The 13,055-nt window shown below is 49.3% G+C and overlaps 1 protein-coding gene across 50 annotated transcripts in view; it reads left to right on the forward strand.

Moving 5' to 3' along the window:
- LOC110492194 (pleckstrin homology domain-containing family A member 7) overlaps positions 1 to 13,055 on the forward strand; it is a 155,431-nt gene that overhangs the window by 115,096 nt on the left and 27,280 nt on the right. For 26 of the 50 annotated variants that reach the window (XM_021566298.3, XM_021566289.3, XM_090202891.1 and 23 more), the window contains 3 exons: positions 5,600 to 5,781; positions 11,402 to 11,968; positions 12,505 to 13,015. In XM_021566298.3, coding sequence (XP_021421973.2) covers positions 5,600 to 5,781; positions 11,402 to 11,968; positions 12,505 to 13,015 — 1,260 coding nt within the window. The remainder of the gene's footprint in view (positions 1 to 5,599; positions 5,782 to 11,401; positions 11,969 to 12,504; positions 13,016 to 13,055) is intronic. The other 24 variants (XM_021566321.3, XM_090202972.1, XM_090202963.1 and 21 more) reach the window with 1 other exon arrangement.

Here is a 13,055-nt window from a genome sequence, read left to right on the forward strand (position 1 = left end):
GACGGTAGGCCTGGCTGGTTGTAATAATGTAGACCAGTCAGTGACTGATACAACCAGTCGGTCTCCTAGTAATGTAGGGTTTCTTTTCCTGGTTCAAAAAAAGGATTTAGGTGGTGGGCGTGGCAGGGGTCGGCCCCTTCGGCACGGCTGACTTTTAGTGAACATTTCAGTGGCCCCCGTCTTGCCGGTGTGGAGAATTTCCTGCAATTTCCAATTTCCTGCAATTGTACAAATTTCTCCATGGACCTGAGAGAAAAGTTAGCAGTTTTAAAGAAAATTTCCCGCGATTTTATGCCTTTTGCTATGGCTAATACTGTGTTCTATCGCTCAAACATAATAACAAAATCTATTCTCCCTGCCTTGTCTAGGTTTTATTTTGGTTATTGTTAGTTTTCAAAGATTATATTCTAAGAAAATGTATAGGTCATTTTTTTCCTACATACTTTATCTTCATTTAGTCGTTCAGTTTACACTGAAAGTGTTTATTTTTTACACGGTTTGGATTTCAATGGCAGAAAAATCCCTGTAATGCCTCCAATCTCCGCCCCTCTGGCTGATGACATGTATTCAATGTTATTTCAATGTTAATTCAATGTTTCCTCCCTAACCAGACCACCCTGACCCTAAAAAGGCAGTGTTTTCTCAAGTGGTTCTACGGTTGCGTATGGTTTCTAGCCCAATACAAGAACACCTGATTCTACTCTCTTCTATTCCTAATCACTGAACCCCTTTCCTTAGTTGAACACGGTGTACTTGTGTTGGGCTGAAACGAAACAGTCTTGGTGTTACCCAGCAAGGTTGCAAAGTTCTGGTAACTTTCCCCCAAAGAAATTCCTAGGGTTTCCCAGTAGTCCCAGTTGGCCCGTAATCAGTAGGGGGGATAAGCAGGAAATCAGGAATAATTTTCCGGGAAAACCTAGGAAATTTTGGGGAAAGTTATTGGAATTTGGCAAACACTGCTGTCCAGTTGTCGTATTGTAGTTTCTGCCTCATCTGGTGGTGTTTTCTGTTGTTAACTTTTCACTCTACTGATGCAGTGAGAAAGGCTCGTAAAGGGACTCAGTTTGCAGTTACACTGCAAGCCAAATGTAATTGAATGCAGAGTGGAGATTTGGCCTGGCGATTTTAGGCTCGACTGTGGAATGGCTCGGTAATCTACTCTTAAGCCCTTATCAGAGAGACGGGTTATATTTGAGCCGCTGCACTCTTGTGCAATCTGTCCCACTGCTGTGAGTGTGCGTGTGCGTGTGAGGTCGGAGGGAGAGGCAGGGGTCAATAGAGAATGGCTAGCTTGTGTTTCCTGCCTCCCTGAACCCGAGATTCTGTTACTGCCATGGAAGAGTTGGGAGAATGTTAGGAGGACTGTCGTCGTCGTCCCCCGTCGATACCTGTAACCCAATCCTGTCAGGACCACTCTCCAGTGTCTCTCTAGAGTGGCGTGTGTGTGTGTGTGTGTGTGTGTGTGTGTGTGTGTGTGTGTGTGTGTTTTATGTCATCTGGTTAGTTTGTTTGTGCTGCAACCATTGACCACCACAGTGAGTTAGTACTACTTGTGTTTGTCTGACTACTTCAACCCCCCAAAAAATGTTTCCCCATGGTTAAAAACCTTACTTTCCCACCCCGCCCCTCCACAGTAGAGCCAACCAATCTAGATAGAAGGCTGGTACCCCTCTCCCCTATTCGCTGAACTCTGTTCCCTCTCCCCTATTCGCTGAACTCTGTTCCCTCTCTTGTTCCTATTGGTGGGCTGCCTCGCTGGGACCCTGCGAGTGTGCGAGGTCGTCCAATTGAAACCCAAGTGCACCGTCCTCTCATAAATAGGTACCGCCCTCATAACCTATTGAACTTTACCTGAGTTACTGCTTTTGCCATGTCATTTACCTTCAGTGTGTGGTTGGAGAAAGGCTAAATATATACAGCGCCGTGTATATTTGTCATGGTTTGGAGCATGTTTTGAGAGTGGTGTGTGCCTTTTTGGACGTGGTTGTGGTTTCCCTCCATTTTATCTGTCTTGTATGATCTCATTCACTCGTGTCTCTGGTTCTGTGTGTTGGCTGAACTCTGCTTTGTCTGATATCCAGCATGCCACTCGTGGAGGTAGATCGATTTTATTTTATTTAAGTGGAATAAACATTAATTTTTTTCACCTCTTATGCAGTCTATTTTGGAATGCACTTAGAACCTTCTAGCCTGGTCCCAGATCGGTTTCAAATGAAACGTTTCTTTATAGAGCACATTTCTCACAGGGGATGCATTTCAAGGTGCTTAACAAGTGTCTGTGCCGTCTTGCTCGAGGATGTGAATATTCCGTATAATAACTTTCTTAACGGCTGTTCGAGGTTATTAGCCTGGTGCCAATTCTGTTTGTGCCGTCTTGCCGACTCCTATTTTTTTTAATCTTTTTTTTATTTAACCCTGTGGGGATAGTCGAGCAGTAGGAGTTGTCAAGACGGCACAAACAGAATTGGCACCAGGCTCATAACCTTCAACAGTCGTTAAGCAACACTCGGTATACAGAATATAGTTCCTATATCCATTTCCATTATGCCAATGGTTTCCCCAAAGCAGAAAGGTTTTTCGAGATTGCGGATTCCAGAACGTACCGTGCGAGCCGTGCCTTCATTCTGAGCGTTTATTGCTGTAAAAGTATTTCCACGTGAGAGTTCGGGGGTCCGTGTTATCGCAGCTTGGAGGCCAGGGCTACGTCCCAAATGGCACCCTATTCCCTACATAGTACACTACTTTTGATAGGGCTCTGGTGAAAAAAGTAGTGCACTGTGTAGGGAATGGATAAGCCCCCTTTCCAGATAAGCCCCCCCCCCCCCCCCCCCAGGCTTATCTGGAAAGCACAATAAGAAGGCTTTGAATAGACGGGACACACACAAAAAAGGCCTGCGTGTCTGAGAGGGGCTGGGGAGAGGAATAAGAGGACTGCTGCTATTGTTAGCCTTCCTGTCTGGGAGTACAGGCTGGCTATTTTTGAGGAGGAGAGCTGAGGGGGAAGGGAGACTTGCCCAGGGTGAGCAGTGTGCATTCTCTGTGGAGGTGTGGTGGTCACACAGTGCACTTGAATGTCCCACGCAGCCTCTTCCCTGTAGCGGGAATGCTATGAGGCTGTGGTAAGGAATGTTATAAGAGACCAGGCACTGTCTGCACATTCTTTCATTGGTCTGAAAAGGCAGGGCAGGTATTGGATAATTACAGCGACAGGGTAGCTGTTGGGATAGATGGGTGGGTGCACGTACACCCGACCATGATATAGAACTATATTAGAGAGCAGCTTGTCCAGACCGCTGAAGAGGCTGGAGAGTGAGTGAGGGGAGATTAGACAGCTGATTAACACAGCAGCAGTCTGAGCCCCCCCCCCCCCCCCCCCCCCCCCTTACGCGTGGCCTTGCCAGTAGCTACGTCGGGCCTTCTGTTGCTACACTGTAGTGTACGGAATAAGGTGAAGCTGTCTGTAGATGCTGATCTCAGGTCAGTTTCCCCACCTATGGTTAAAGGTTAAAGGTTAGGGGAAGCTGATCCTAGGTTTCGGGGCAACATCACCCTGTTCCACAGTGTACACTACAGGCCGAACCTTAGACCAGCCAGGGAGGAGATTTAAAGACCTCCCCAGGGGGTAGAGGCAGCCTTCTGGCCCGACCTTCTCCAACCACTGCCTGGGGCCAAGAGGCTTACCGTTACACCCCGGTCATCCTGCAGGAGCACGGTCTGTCTGTGTGTTTGTTTATGTGTGTACATCACAGGCGGCCGGCGGCTCCTTCATTGGTGAGGACGGACTCGTAGTAATGGCTGGAGCGGAATCAATGGAATGGTATCCAACACATCAAACATGTGGTTTCCATGTGTTTGGTGGTATTCCATTCCAGCTATTATTATGAACCCGTCCTCCCCTCAGCAGCCCCGTGTGTGTGTGTGTGTGTGTGGTGTTGCAGGGGTTTTCACGCCACGAACAACACCCATGCCTCAACTTGAAAAGCCATGTTTGTATCAAACGTCGAGTCAGGCAAAATCTAAAAAAAAGATGCCAACACTCAAATGAAGAAATCACACCCATTTCACACCCGCTTGGCAATCTGTTACCTTGCTTTGTCTAGATCCAACTAAAACCCATGAGTCCTGAATGGCACCCTGTTGACTACATTTGACCAAGGCCCTGGTCAGAAGTAGTGGACTAATGCCATTTGGCATTATTGGGTTTTAGTTGGATCTGGACTCTGATAAGACAAAAAGGCATGGGTGTATTCATTAGCACACATTGTAGCAAAACGTTTTGCTACGGGAGAAAGGGAAACAAGCGTTTTTTATTGGACAAATTCAGGTAGGTCCCTCTCCATTTCAGCCGGTTTGCTTCAGCTTGGTTTGCTAGTGAATACACCCCATATAGATTGGCTCTAATTTGTTACATGATGGCATGAGTGATTGCCTCAATAATTGCTTTTTTGCGGTGCCAGTGATAGCCGTCTCCTACCTAACGAAAACAGCCTCTTGAAATATTGGTGTTGCTTCTTCATAGACTACAATCCAGTAATGACCCCCCCCCCCCAAAGGAATGGGCTGGTGGAAGGAAAATGGTGGAAACTCCCTCCAACCATGCTTACGTCAAACCAATGCTTGTAAATGTATGAGAGGGAGTGAACGAGTGAACACTTCTGGGGTGAAGGCTGGGAGAATCTTAACTTGGCCATAGAGATTTGGCCTGCGTACTGATTCTCCATCCTTCTCCCAAAGTGTGCACTTGCGTACTCCCCGGGGGTGGATTTGAAAAGCATTGGAATGGTGTATTTGTTGACTATTGTAAGGGGGGGGGGGGGGTTTCCACCATTGTTAAATCGATGATGGGAAGTGTGCAAGTGCACACTTTGGGGAAAAGTGTGGGGAATCAGAACGCCCCATAGAGACCAGCATAAGACAAGTATGAATAAACAAGTATAGAATAGGCCCAGTACAAACAATTCGCGAGCATGTTGAAAATAGCAATGTCATGGTTGAAGTTCTATCACAATGGCTCCTTCTATGCTTGCTTGCTTGTTGATTGGCTTACACTGCCCTCTGTCGTGGGTTGGATTGGACCTTTTTCATTCTTGTTATGTCACTCATGCTACTGTGTCTATTGGTCGGTATGGATGTCTCTCTCTCCTTCTCCATTGGCTAGAGTACTCTGTCGCTTTTCTTTGTTATTCTATTGGCTGGCTGGCTGGCTTTTGTCTCTATTGGCTAGTATCTCTCTAGGCTAATGCTGATTTGTCTCTATTGGCTAGTATCTCTCTAGGCTAATGCTGATTTGACTCTCTATTTTTTTCTCTCTATTGGCTGACTTGAATTTGTTTGTCTCCATGGGAAGACATTGGTTGATGTCCCTATTTCTCTTAATTGTTCAACACTTCTCTATCCATCTCGTTCATGGTTGGAGTCAATTCAGTTCTCAATTCAGTTCATAGTATACCCTTTTTTGTTCTTGAATTACATATAAATTCACCTGAAATAACTGAATTCAAAACTCGGTTGACCCCAACCTTGCTATCTATCCCATTGGCCAGACACCCCCGTCCATCATTCTTCTTCAGTCTGACCCTCCCTCTCTCCTCTCCCATAGGCCAACCACACGGGCATGCGCTCGTACATTTACAACCGGAGCACTGTGATTGACTCGCAGGCGGAGCACGGCGGCATGCGGACGTACTTCTTCAGCGCCGACACGCAGGAGGACGTGAACGGCTGGGTGAAGGCCATGAACCAGGCGGCGCTGATGCAGAACCAAACCGACAGCCTCAAGAGGTAGGTGTAGTGCGGAAGTTTGCCCTAGACACTGATCCTGGGTCAGTTTTGCATTACCGCCGCCAATGGTTAAGGTTCGGATCCGGGGGCGCAACGGTCGTCAAAATTGATAAAGTGTCCAAAATCTATTTCTGATAAATCTTAACGGCTGCGTACTGGTGTAAGATACTCAACTCCTATAGATGATTTTATTTTATTTATCCATCAAATAATGGATTTATATTGACTGTATTATAGCGAATGAACAATGAGAGACAGGGAATGAATGGGATCCAGACATTTTGGTGGGACTTCAGGTGTTCAATATAATGTGAAATATGCCATTATTTCTTCGTTAAGTGATTCATGGCAACTTTTTTAAACCGCATATGGCCCTTTTCAAATGTTTTGCTATTATATTGCTAGAAATATAACGTTTGTAAATAACAACCAATTTGCATTTACATACAGGCACAAATTCATATAATTAGCATGAAATGACTCTTTATCCAACCAGCTCTTTCTAAGTTACCACCCCAAAGAGAATTTGTACCCAACATGTTATCTAGAATATTAAACAAGGCAGAAATGTTTTGTACCAAAAATGTCCACACATGTTGTGAACATCGTCTCATTAGAATTAACCAATGCATATTTATTTGACAGTAAGGGGAAAGATCAAAAAGTTAAGCGATTGACCCAGAATATCTGCTTTCTTTTCTGAGAGTCCGACCGTTATTCACATGATCATCTAATCAAACCTCAACAGGTTTCCGTCCCCACGGAGTGAAACGCTTACTGTGCGTAGACCGTTTTTCTCTTCTCTCGTCATTTAGTTGCCGTGTCAGTGCATTCCATACCCTGTCCATATGTCAACGCTGATGAAACGCCTGGGTCGAAACCTCGACCTTTCCGACAATGCCCCCATCCTTTCGAGACATCGTTTCACACTCCCCCCCCCCCCCCCCAATAGTAAAGTCCAGGAGAAAAGGGTGGATTGCACGGGCAATCGTATGGATATTGTCTGTTTTCTATTTTGAACGAAAGTCAATGAAGTTGCAATTAGTTGACAAATAGATGATCCACTTCTCAAACACAGCCAAAGGATGGCGAAGAGGTGTATTCTCAGATGGGCCGTGCTACTGTACGTAAGGGGAAAGTTCACCATGGAGCCCAGACGTACGCTGCCTTGGACCGAACCCCCCTGTCTGTCAGCCTGTCACTCCAGACCTGGGTCATGTACATATGAAATATTGTCGGTTTGTTTGATTTAGCTTTAACAAATTGAAGGGGTGGGTTGAGTTTGCACTTTTGGGACTGTTCAGTTGGTTATATTTTATTGGGCAATTACCCATCTGACCGAGGTTGTATTGTGAATGGTACATGTAACTTAGCTGTGGCAATTCTTAAGTGTGTGTGTGTCTGAATATATCTGTCTGGGGAGAGAGATGAGTTTCCTTGTGTTTGCCATTCTGTCAGTCTCATTGATAGGCAGCGCTGAGAAACAGAGCTGCAATCTCTAGGGCTATTTGGGTTTGTGTGTGTGCGTGAGTGCTTGTGCATGCCTGTGTGACCTTGCAGCAGAGAGTGCATTGTGATGCTGTGTCTGTGCCAGCCTTGCTCCATGATGCCACTCAGCCTACTCTCAGATTGCATTGGTGCAGACGCACGCACGCACATGCACAATAGTACAGTTTCACAGACTTTATGACAGATGTCTAACTATGCTGTGAGAAGGATGGCGAGAAAGTGAATAACATAGAGAGATGGAAGAAGAGAGTGATGGTGGGAAAAGCGATGGACAGACTAGAGAGAATAATAGATGGGGGGGCTGATGGGAGAAAGATGGGGATATGTGGAAGAGAAGAGGGGGTGAGAGGAGAGACACACAGACAGACAGACAAAGAGATGGACATGGACAGACGGACGGGGATGGACGGACAATCACAGACAAAGACACGGGCGGACAATACGGACGGGCTGTCCATCCGTCCGTCCGACAGGCAGAGACAGACGCAGACGGGCTGTCCATCCGTCCGTCCGACAGGCAGAGACAGGCACAGACGGGCTGTCCATCCGTCCGACAGGCAGACAGACGCAGACGGGCTGTCCATCCGTCCGACAGGCGGACACAGACACAGACGGGCTGTCCGTCCGTCCGACAGGCAGAGACAGACACAGACGGGCTGTCCGTCCGTCCGACAGGCAGAGACAGACACAGACGGGCCGTCCGTCCGACAGGCAGAGACAGACACAGACGGGCCGTCCGTCCGACAGGCAGAGACAGACAGACGGGCCGTCCGACAGGCAGAGACGGACACAGACGGGCTGTCCGTCCGTCCGTCCGACAGGCAGAGACCGACACAGACGGGCCGTCCGTCCGACAGGCAGAGACCGACACAGACGGGCCGTCCGTCCGACAGGCAGAGACAGACACAGACGGGCCGTCCCTCCGTCCGACAGGCAGAGACAGACACAGACGGGCTGTCCGTCCGTCCGACAGACAGACACAGAAGGGCTGTCCGTCCGACAGGCAGAGACCGACACAGACGGGCCGTCCGTCCGACAGGCAGAGACAGACACAGACGGGCCGTCCCTCCGTCCGACAGGCAGAGACAGACACAGACGGGCCGTCCGTCCGTCCGACAGACAGACACAGAAGGGCTGTCCGTCCGACAGCCAGAGACGGACACAGATGGGCTGTCCGTCCGTCCGACAGGCAGAGACAGACACAGACGGGCTGTCCGTCCGTCCGACAAGCAGAGACGGACACAGATGGGCTGTCCGTCCGTCCGACAGGCAGAGACAGACACAGACGGGCTGTCCGTCCGTCCGACAAGCAGAGACCGACACAGACGGCCTTTCCGTCCGTCCGACAGGCAGAGACAGACACAGACGGGCTGTCCATCCGTCCGACAGGCAGAGACAGACAGACGGGCTGTCCGTCCGTCCGACAGGCAGAGACAGACACAGACGGGCCGTCCGTCCGACAGGCAGAGACAGACACAGACGGGCCGTCCGTCCGACAGGCAGAGACAGACACAGACGGGCCGTCCGTCCGACAGGCAGAGACAGACACAGACGGGCTGTCCGTCCGTCCGACAGGCAGAGACAGACACAGGCGGCCTTTCCGTCCGACAGGCAGAGACAGACACAGACGGGCCGTCCGTCCGTCCAACAGGCAGAGACAGACACAGACGGGCTGTCCGTCCGTCCGACAGGCATAGACGGACACAGACGGGCTGTCCGTCCGTCCGACAGGCATAGACGGACACAGACGGGCTGTCCGTCCGTCCGACAGGCATAGACGGACACAGACGGGCTGTCCGTCCGTCCGACAGGTATAGACGGACACAGACGGGCTGTCCGTCCGTTCGTCCGACAGGCAGAGACAGACACAGACGGGCCGTCCGTCCGACAGGCAGAGACAGACACAGACGGGCCGTCCGTCCGACAGGCAGAGACAGACACAGACGGACAGGCGGATGGATACGGGCAGATGGACAAGGACAAACACGAACGGACAGACAGTCACTCCCGACAAACAGTTATTGTGCTGACATTGCTTCCAGACGCAATTTGAAACTCGGTAGTGAGTGTTGCAACTGAGGACAGATGATTTTTATGTGCTTAAGCACTCGGCGGTCCCATTCTGTGAGCTTGTGCGGCCTACCACTTCGTTCTGATGCTCCTATACGTTTCCACTTCACAATAACACCACTTACAGTTGACTGGGGCAGCTCTAGCAGGGCAGAAATTTGACTAACTGATTTTTTGGAAAGGTGACATCCTGAAATTGCCGAATCCACTAATTTGAAGGGGTGTCCACATACTTTTGCATATATACTGTATATGTGAAAACGTGTATTTTGGGTAGTAGCCTCGTAATAAAATGTGTCATGCAATATTGGCACACTACACGTGTGACAGACCAAGCCGAACAAAAGTGAACCTTCAATTTGGAGGTTTCAAATGTCCCTCAAGGGCCAAGTTGACCTATTTTATGAAGTGCCATTGGTTGGTGGATTTAAAGTCTAAGATCTTTGATAGGCCGATGCAGAAGTTGTTAGTGGAAATAATCTCTGCCAGCTGGTGCTGTTAGCATAGTGTGCCAGGTTATCTCATGGGAACAGCTAACATGTAGCATTGTATCACGTGCGACCCCCCTCACTCACGTCAAGCGTTTCTGTTAATTAAGGAGAGAAAAAAGGTTCACTGCTGGTCCTCGATGCTCGACTTTATATAATGGATATAAAACGTACATGTACGTTTAGCCTACAAAACAAATGAAGTGTTTGTTACTGCCATCTGAATGCACAATTCAAATAACAGTAACATTATGCTGTTCTATTCGGTGTGCTAGGCCCATGTCGAATACTAAATAATCATTAAGCGATCTTGTGAGACATTTGATTCAGCTTTGATGGAACCTTCCCTGAACAGGCACCGTTTTGAGAGGTGGCGGAGCGTCGCTCCGGGAACATTACAGCCCTGTAGCCTTTGTGTTGGTCTGCAAGAGACACTCCATGAAGCTCCTCATTAAAGAGATTTCTCACCTTCGTTTGCAATGGTTTTGATTTCCCATCTTCGTTTGCAATGGTTTTGATTTCCCTTCGAAACAGACTATCGCAGCAAATGTACTTCAACATTTCAAAGTTTTTCACTTCTGTTAAGGACGCTTTCATGGCGAGGTGTTCAGTCACATCCAACTGCATCAACATTTGGATTTGGCAGATGCAAGTGTTTGTCCCAGGAAATAATCATGTCCAGCTGGTCTTGTTGTCATAAGGCTAAGTGTGCCAGGTTTTCGGGATGGGAAAAGCTAACATGTAGCGTACTATGTCAATGATTTTCATTTTAATGTTTAGAAGTATGGACCCATCAGATTGAGCCATGCCGCTTCATGACCCCACTGTATGCTGCATACTGTACGTACGTGTGTGTGTGGATGTGTGTGGGTGTGGGTGGATGGGTGTGTGTGTGGGTGGATGGGTGTGTGTGTGTGTGTGTGTGTGTGTGTGTGTGTGTGTGCGGGATGTGTGTTATAGCCAACCAATTCACTGTGGCTCTTATGACTAAACGGTCCTGGAGAGCTGTATTTGATGAATGAGAAGCTCATATCATCGGAGGGAAATGATTGTGTCCATCGTCGCAAGTATGACTGCTCATTCCCACCAGTACATTAGACACCCTGAGCTATTTTTAGTGGCTGTCAGCCTGAGAGACCTGGGAGGCTAGGCTACGCTAATTGCTAACGCTAAGTAGCCCAGTTCTCTCTTCATTTAGATGGAATTAGCCCCGACTTCCCCTTTCCCTAGCTATGTTCCTATATCCTATTTTGACGGGCCCTTCATTCACGTTAGGCTATGCTAATGTTAACACCTCACTTGGTTGCAATTGGCGATATGAAGGGATGAAATAATGATTCTCTAGTAAATTACAAAAAGTAACATCTAACATTAACTCCTGTGAGAGGTTAGAGGTATGAAAAATGTGGAAACAAAATAAGTGGGAAAGTAAGTTACTGGGAATTTTGCAACCCTAGTTACTGTCCTGATACAATAGCAAATGTCAATAATTATGTTGTTCCTATGTGTTGAGATAGAGAGTCAAACCATCTCCCGTTCTGTTCCTCTCCTAGGCCATCGGAAACATCGGAGAAATCGGAAATGCCCAACACGTCGGAACGCAAGGGGGTCCCCCAAACCAACCACGTCAACAACTACACAAAGACCTCACGCGAACCCCGAGCTGACCCCCATCTCCATAGCGATGGAGTGGTCCTCGAACCTGCCGATATCCGAGAAACCGAGGAGCGCCGTAGCTTCCGGAACGACACACTCAATCCCATCACTTCCAAGATTCCTTCCCTCGGCGGCGGAAGCGTGGAAATTGAAATGGACGCCGTCCCTCCTAACAGTCTCCCTCCCCTTCCCTCCCTAACTCCTGACTCCGCCTCTGCACCCACATCCGCGCCCCCCTCCAGGGCGCCATCGCGCGCCCCGTCGCGCGGCGCCTTCACCCTGCCCCCCGGGGCCTGTCTGAGGAACGGGACACCCACTCCGGAACCCAACGGGATGGGGACGGGGACGTACCAGAGGGCCACGCTGACGCCCCAGGTGGTTGACACTCAAAGGCAGGTGCAGAGGAGGAGCGCCCTGGAGCAGGTGGAGCACTGGGTCAAGGTGCAGAAGGCCGAGCACAAAGGGTAAAGGTCACGGTTCACAGGTCACACCACCAGTCGTCTAGGTGTTTATCACTGTGCATTCAAATGGCATTTAATTACAAACACATAGACACTCATATCTTGAGTTCAAACACATTGGCCTACTCTTATAAGCATTTCGTTAGACAATGAGTACCATATGTATCCCGTACATGCTCTATTACTAATAAAACTTTACACGTGCACAGCATGAGCATTCACACTCGCATATGTTTATTGTGATGCATATTCAAACACATACTTTATCACACACACATTCTACTAGGTAAGCGGTTTCAGTGTTTAGGTATGGTTGATATACTGCAAGTACATCATGGGGGTCATAGCCAACATCTCCCTCTAGTGGGGTTCTTGGAATAATGTACGCATAGAGTCGCTCAAAACATTAAGGTTTACGTTCAGTACAATACTCCGACCCTGCTAAGCCAGTCAAATGTATATCAGCAACACAATGATACAAAGTTCACAGCCTTGCTTTTGTCTGACCTCCGGCCTCTTCCCTGTTCTCTCTCCCATAGCCCCCCCTCAAGAGGGGGCACCCTCCCCCGTCACAGCCCCCCGACCGCCGCGCGCCAAGGGGAGTACAAATACGCACAGGACCGCCTCAGCCACTTCCGACTCGGACCCTCAGACCCCCAGGGTACCGGCGCCAGGGACGGGGGTGGCATCGGTGGGCCTGGCACCGTGTGGCAGCTCTACGAGTGGCAGCAGCGCCACCAGTTCCGCCACGGCAGTCCCACTGCCCCCCTCTACACACCTGCCCCGGACTACCCCTTCGGGCCCAGGCCCCCCTCCACGGTGCCCCCCTCGGCCCCGCGACCCAGTTCTGAGGTTCCCCGCTGTGTGTCGGTGCCCCCAGACCCCTCCGATATCCTCCCACCGGGCCCCCAGAGCTCCAGGGCCCTTTCCCCGCCACGGAGGCCCCACACACCCGCTAACCGGGTGGTGGTAATGCCCCAGGGGGGGAGAGATGCACTGGACATGCCGGTGGCTGGGTCCCCACGAAGAGCCAAGTCTCAACTACTCAAGGTAAGACGAAGGGGAATTAAACTTTTGAATGTTTCATAGC

This window comes from Oncorhynchus mykiss, chromosome 2, assembly GCF_057628025.1.
Source record: "Oncorhynchus mykiss isolate SJ-2025 chromosome 2, ASM5762802v1, whole genome shotgun sequence".
NCBI lineage: Eukaryota > Metazoa > Chordata > Actinopteri > Salmoniformes > Salmonidae > Oncorhynchus > Oncorhynchus mykiss.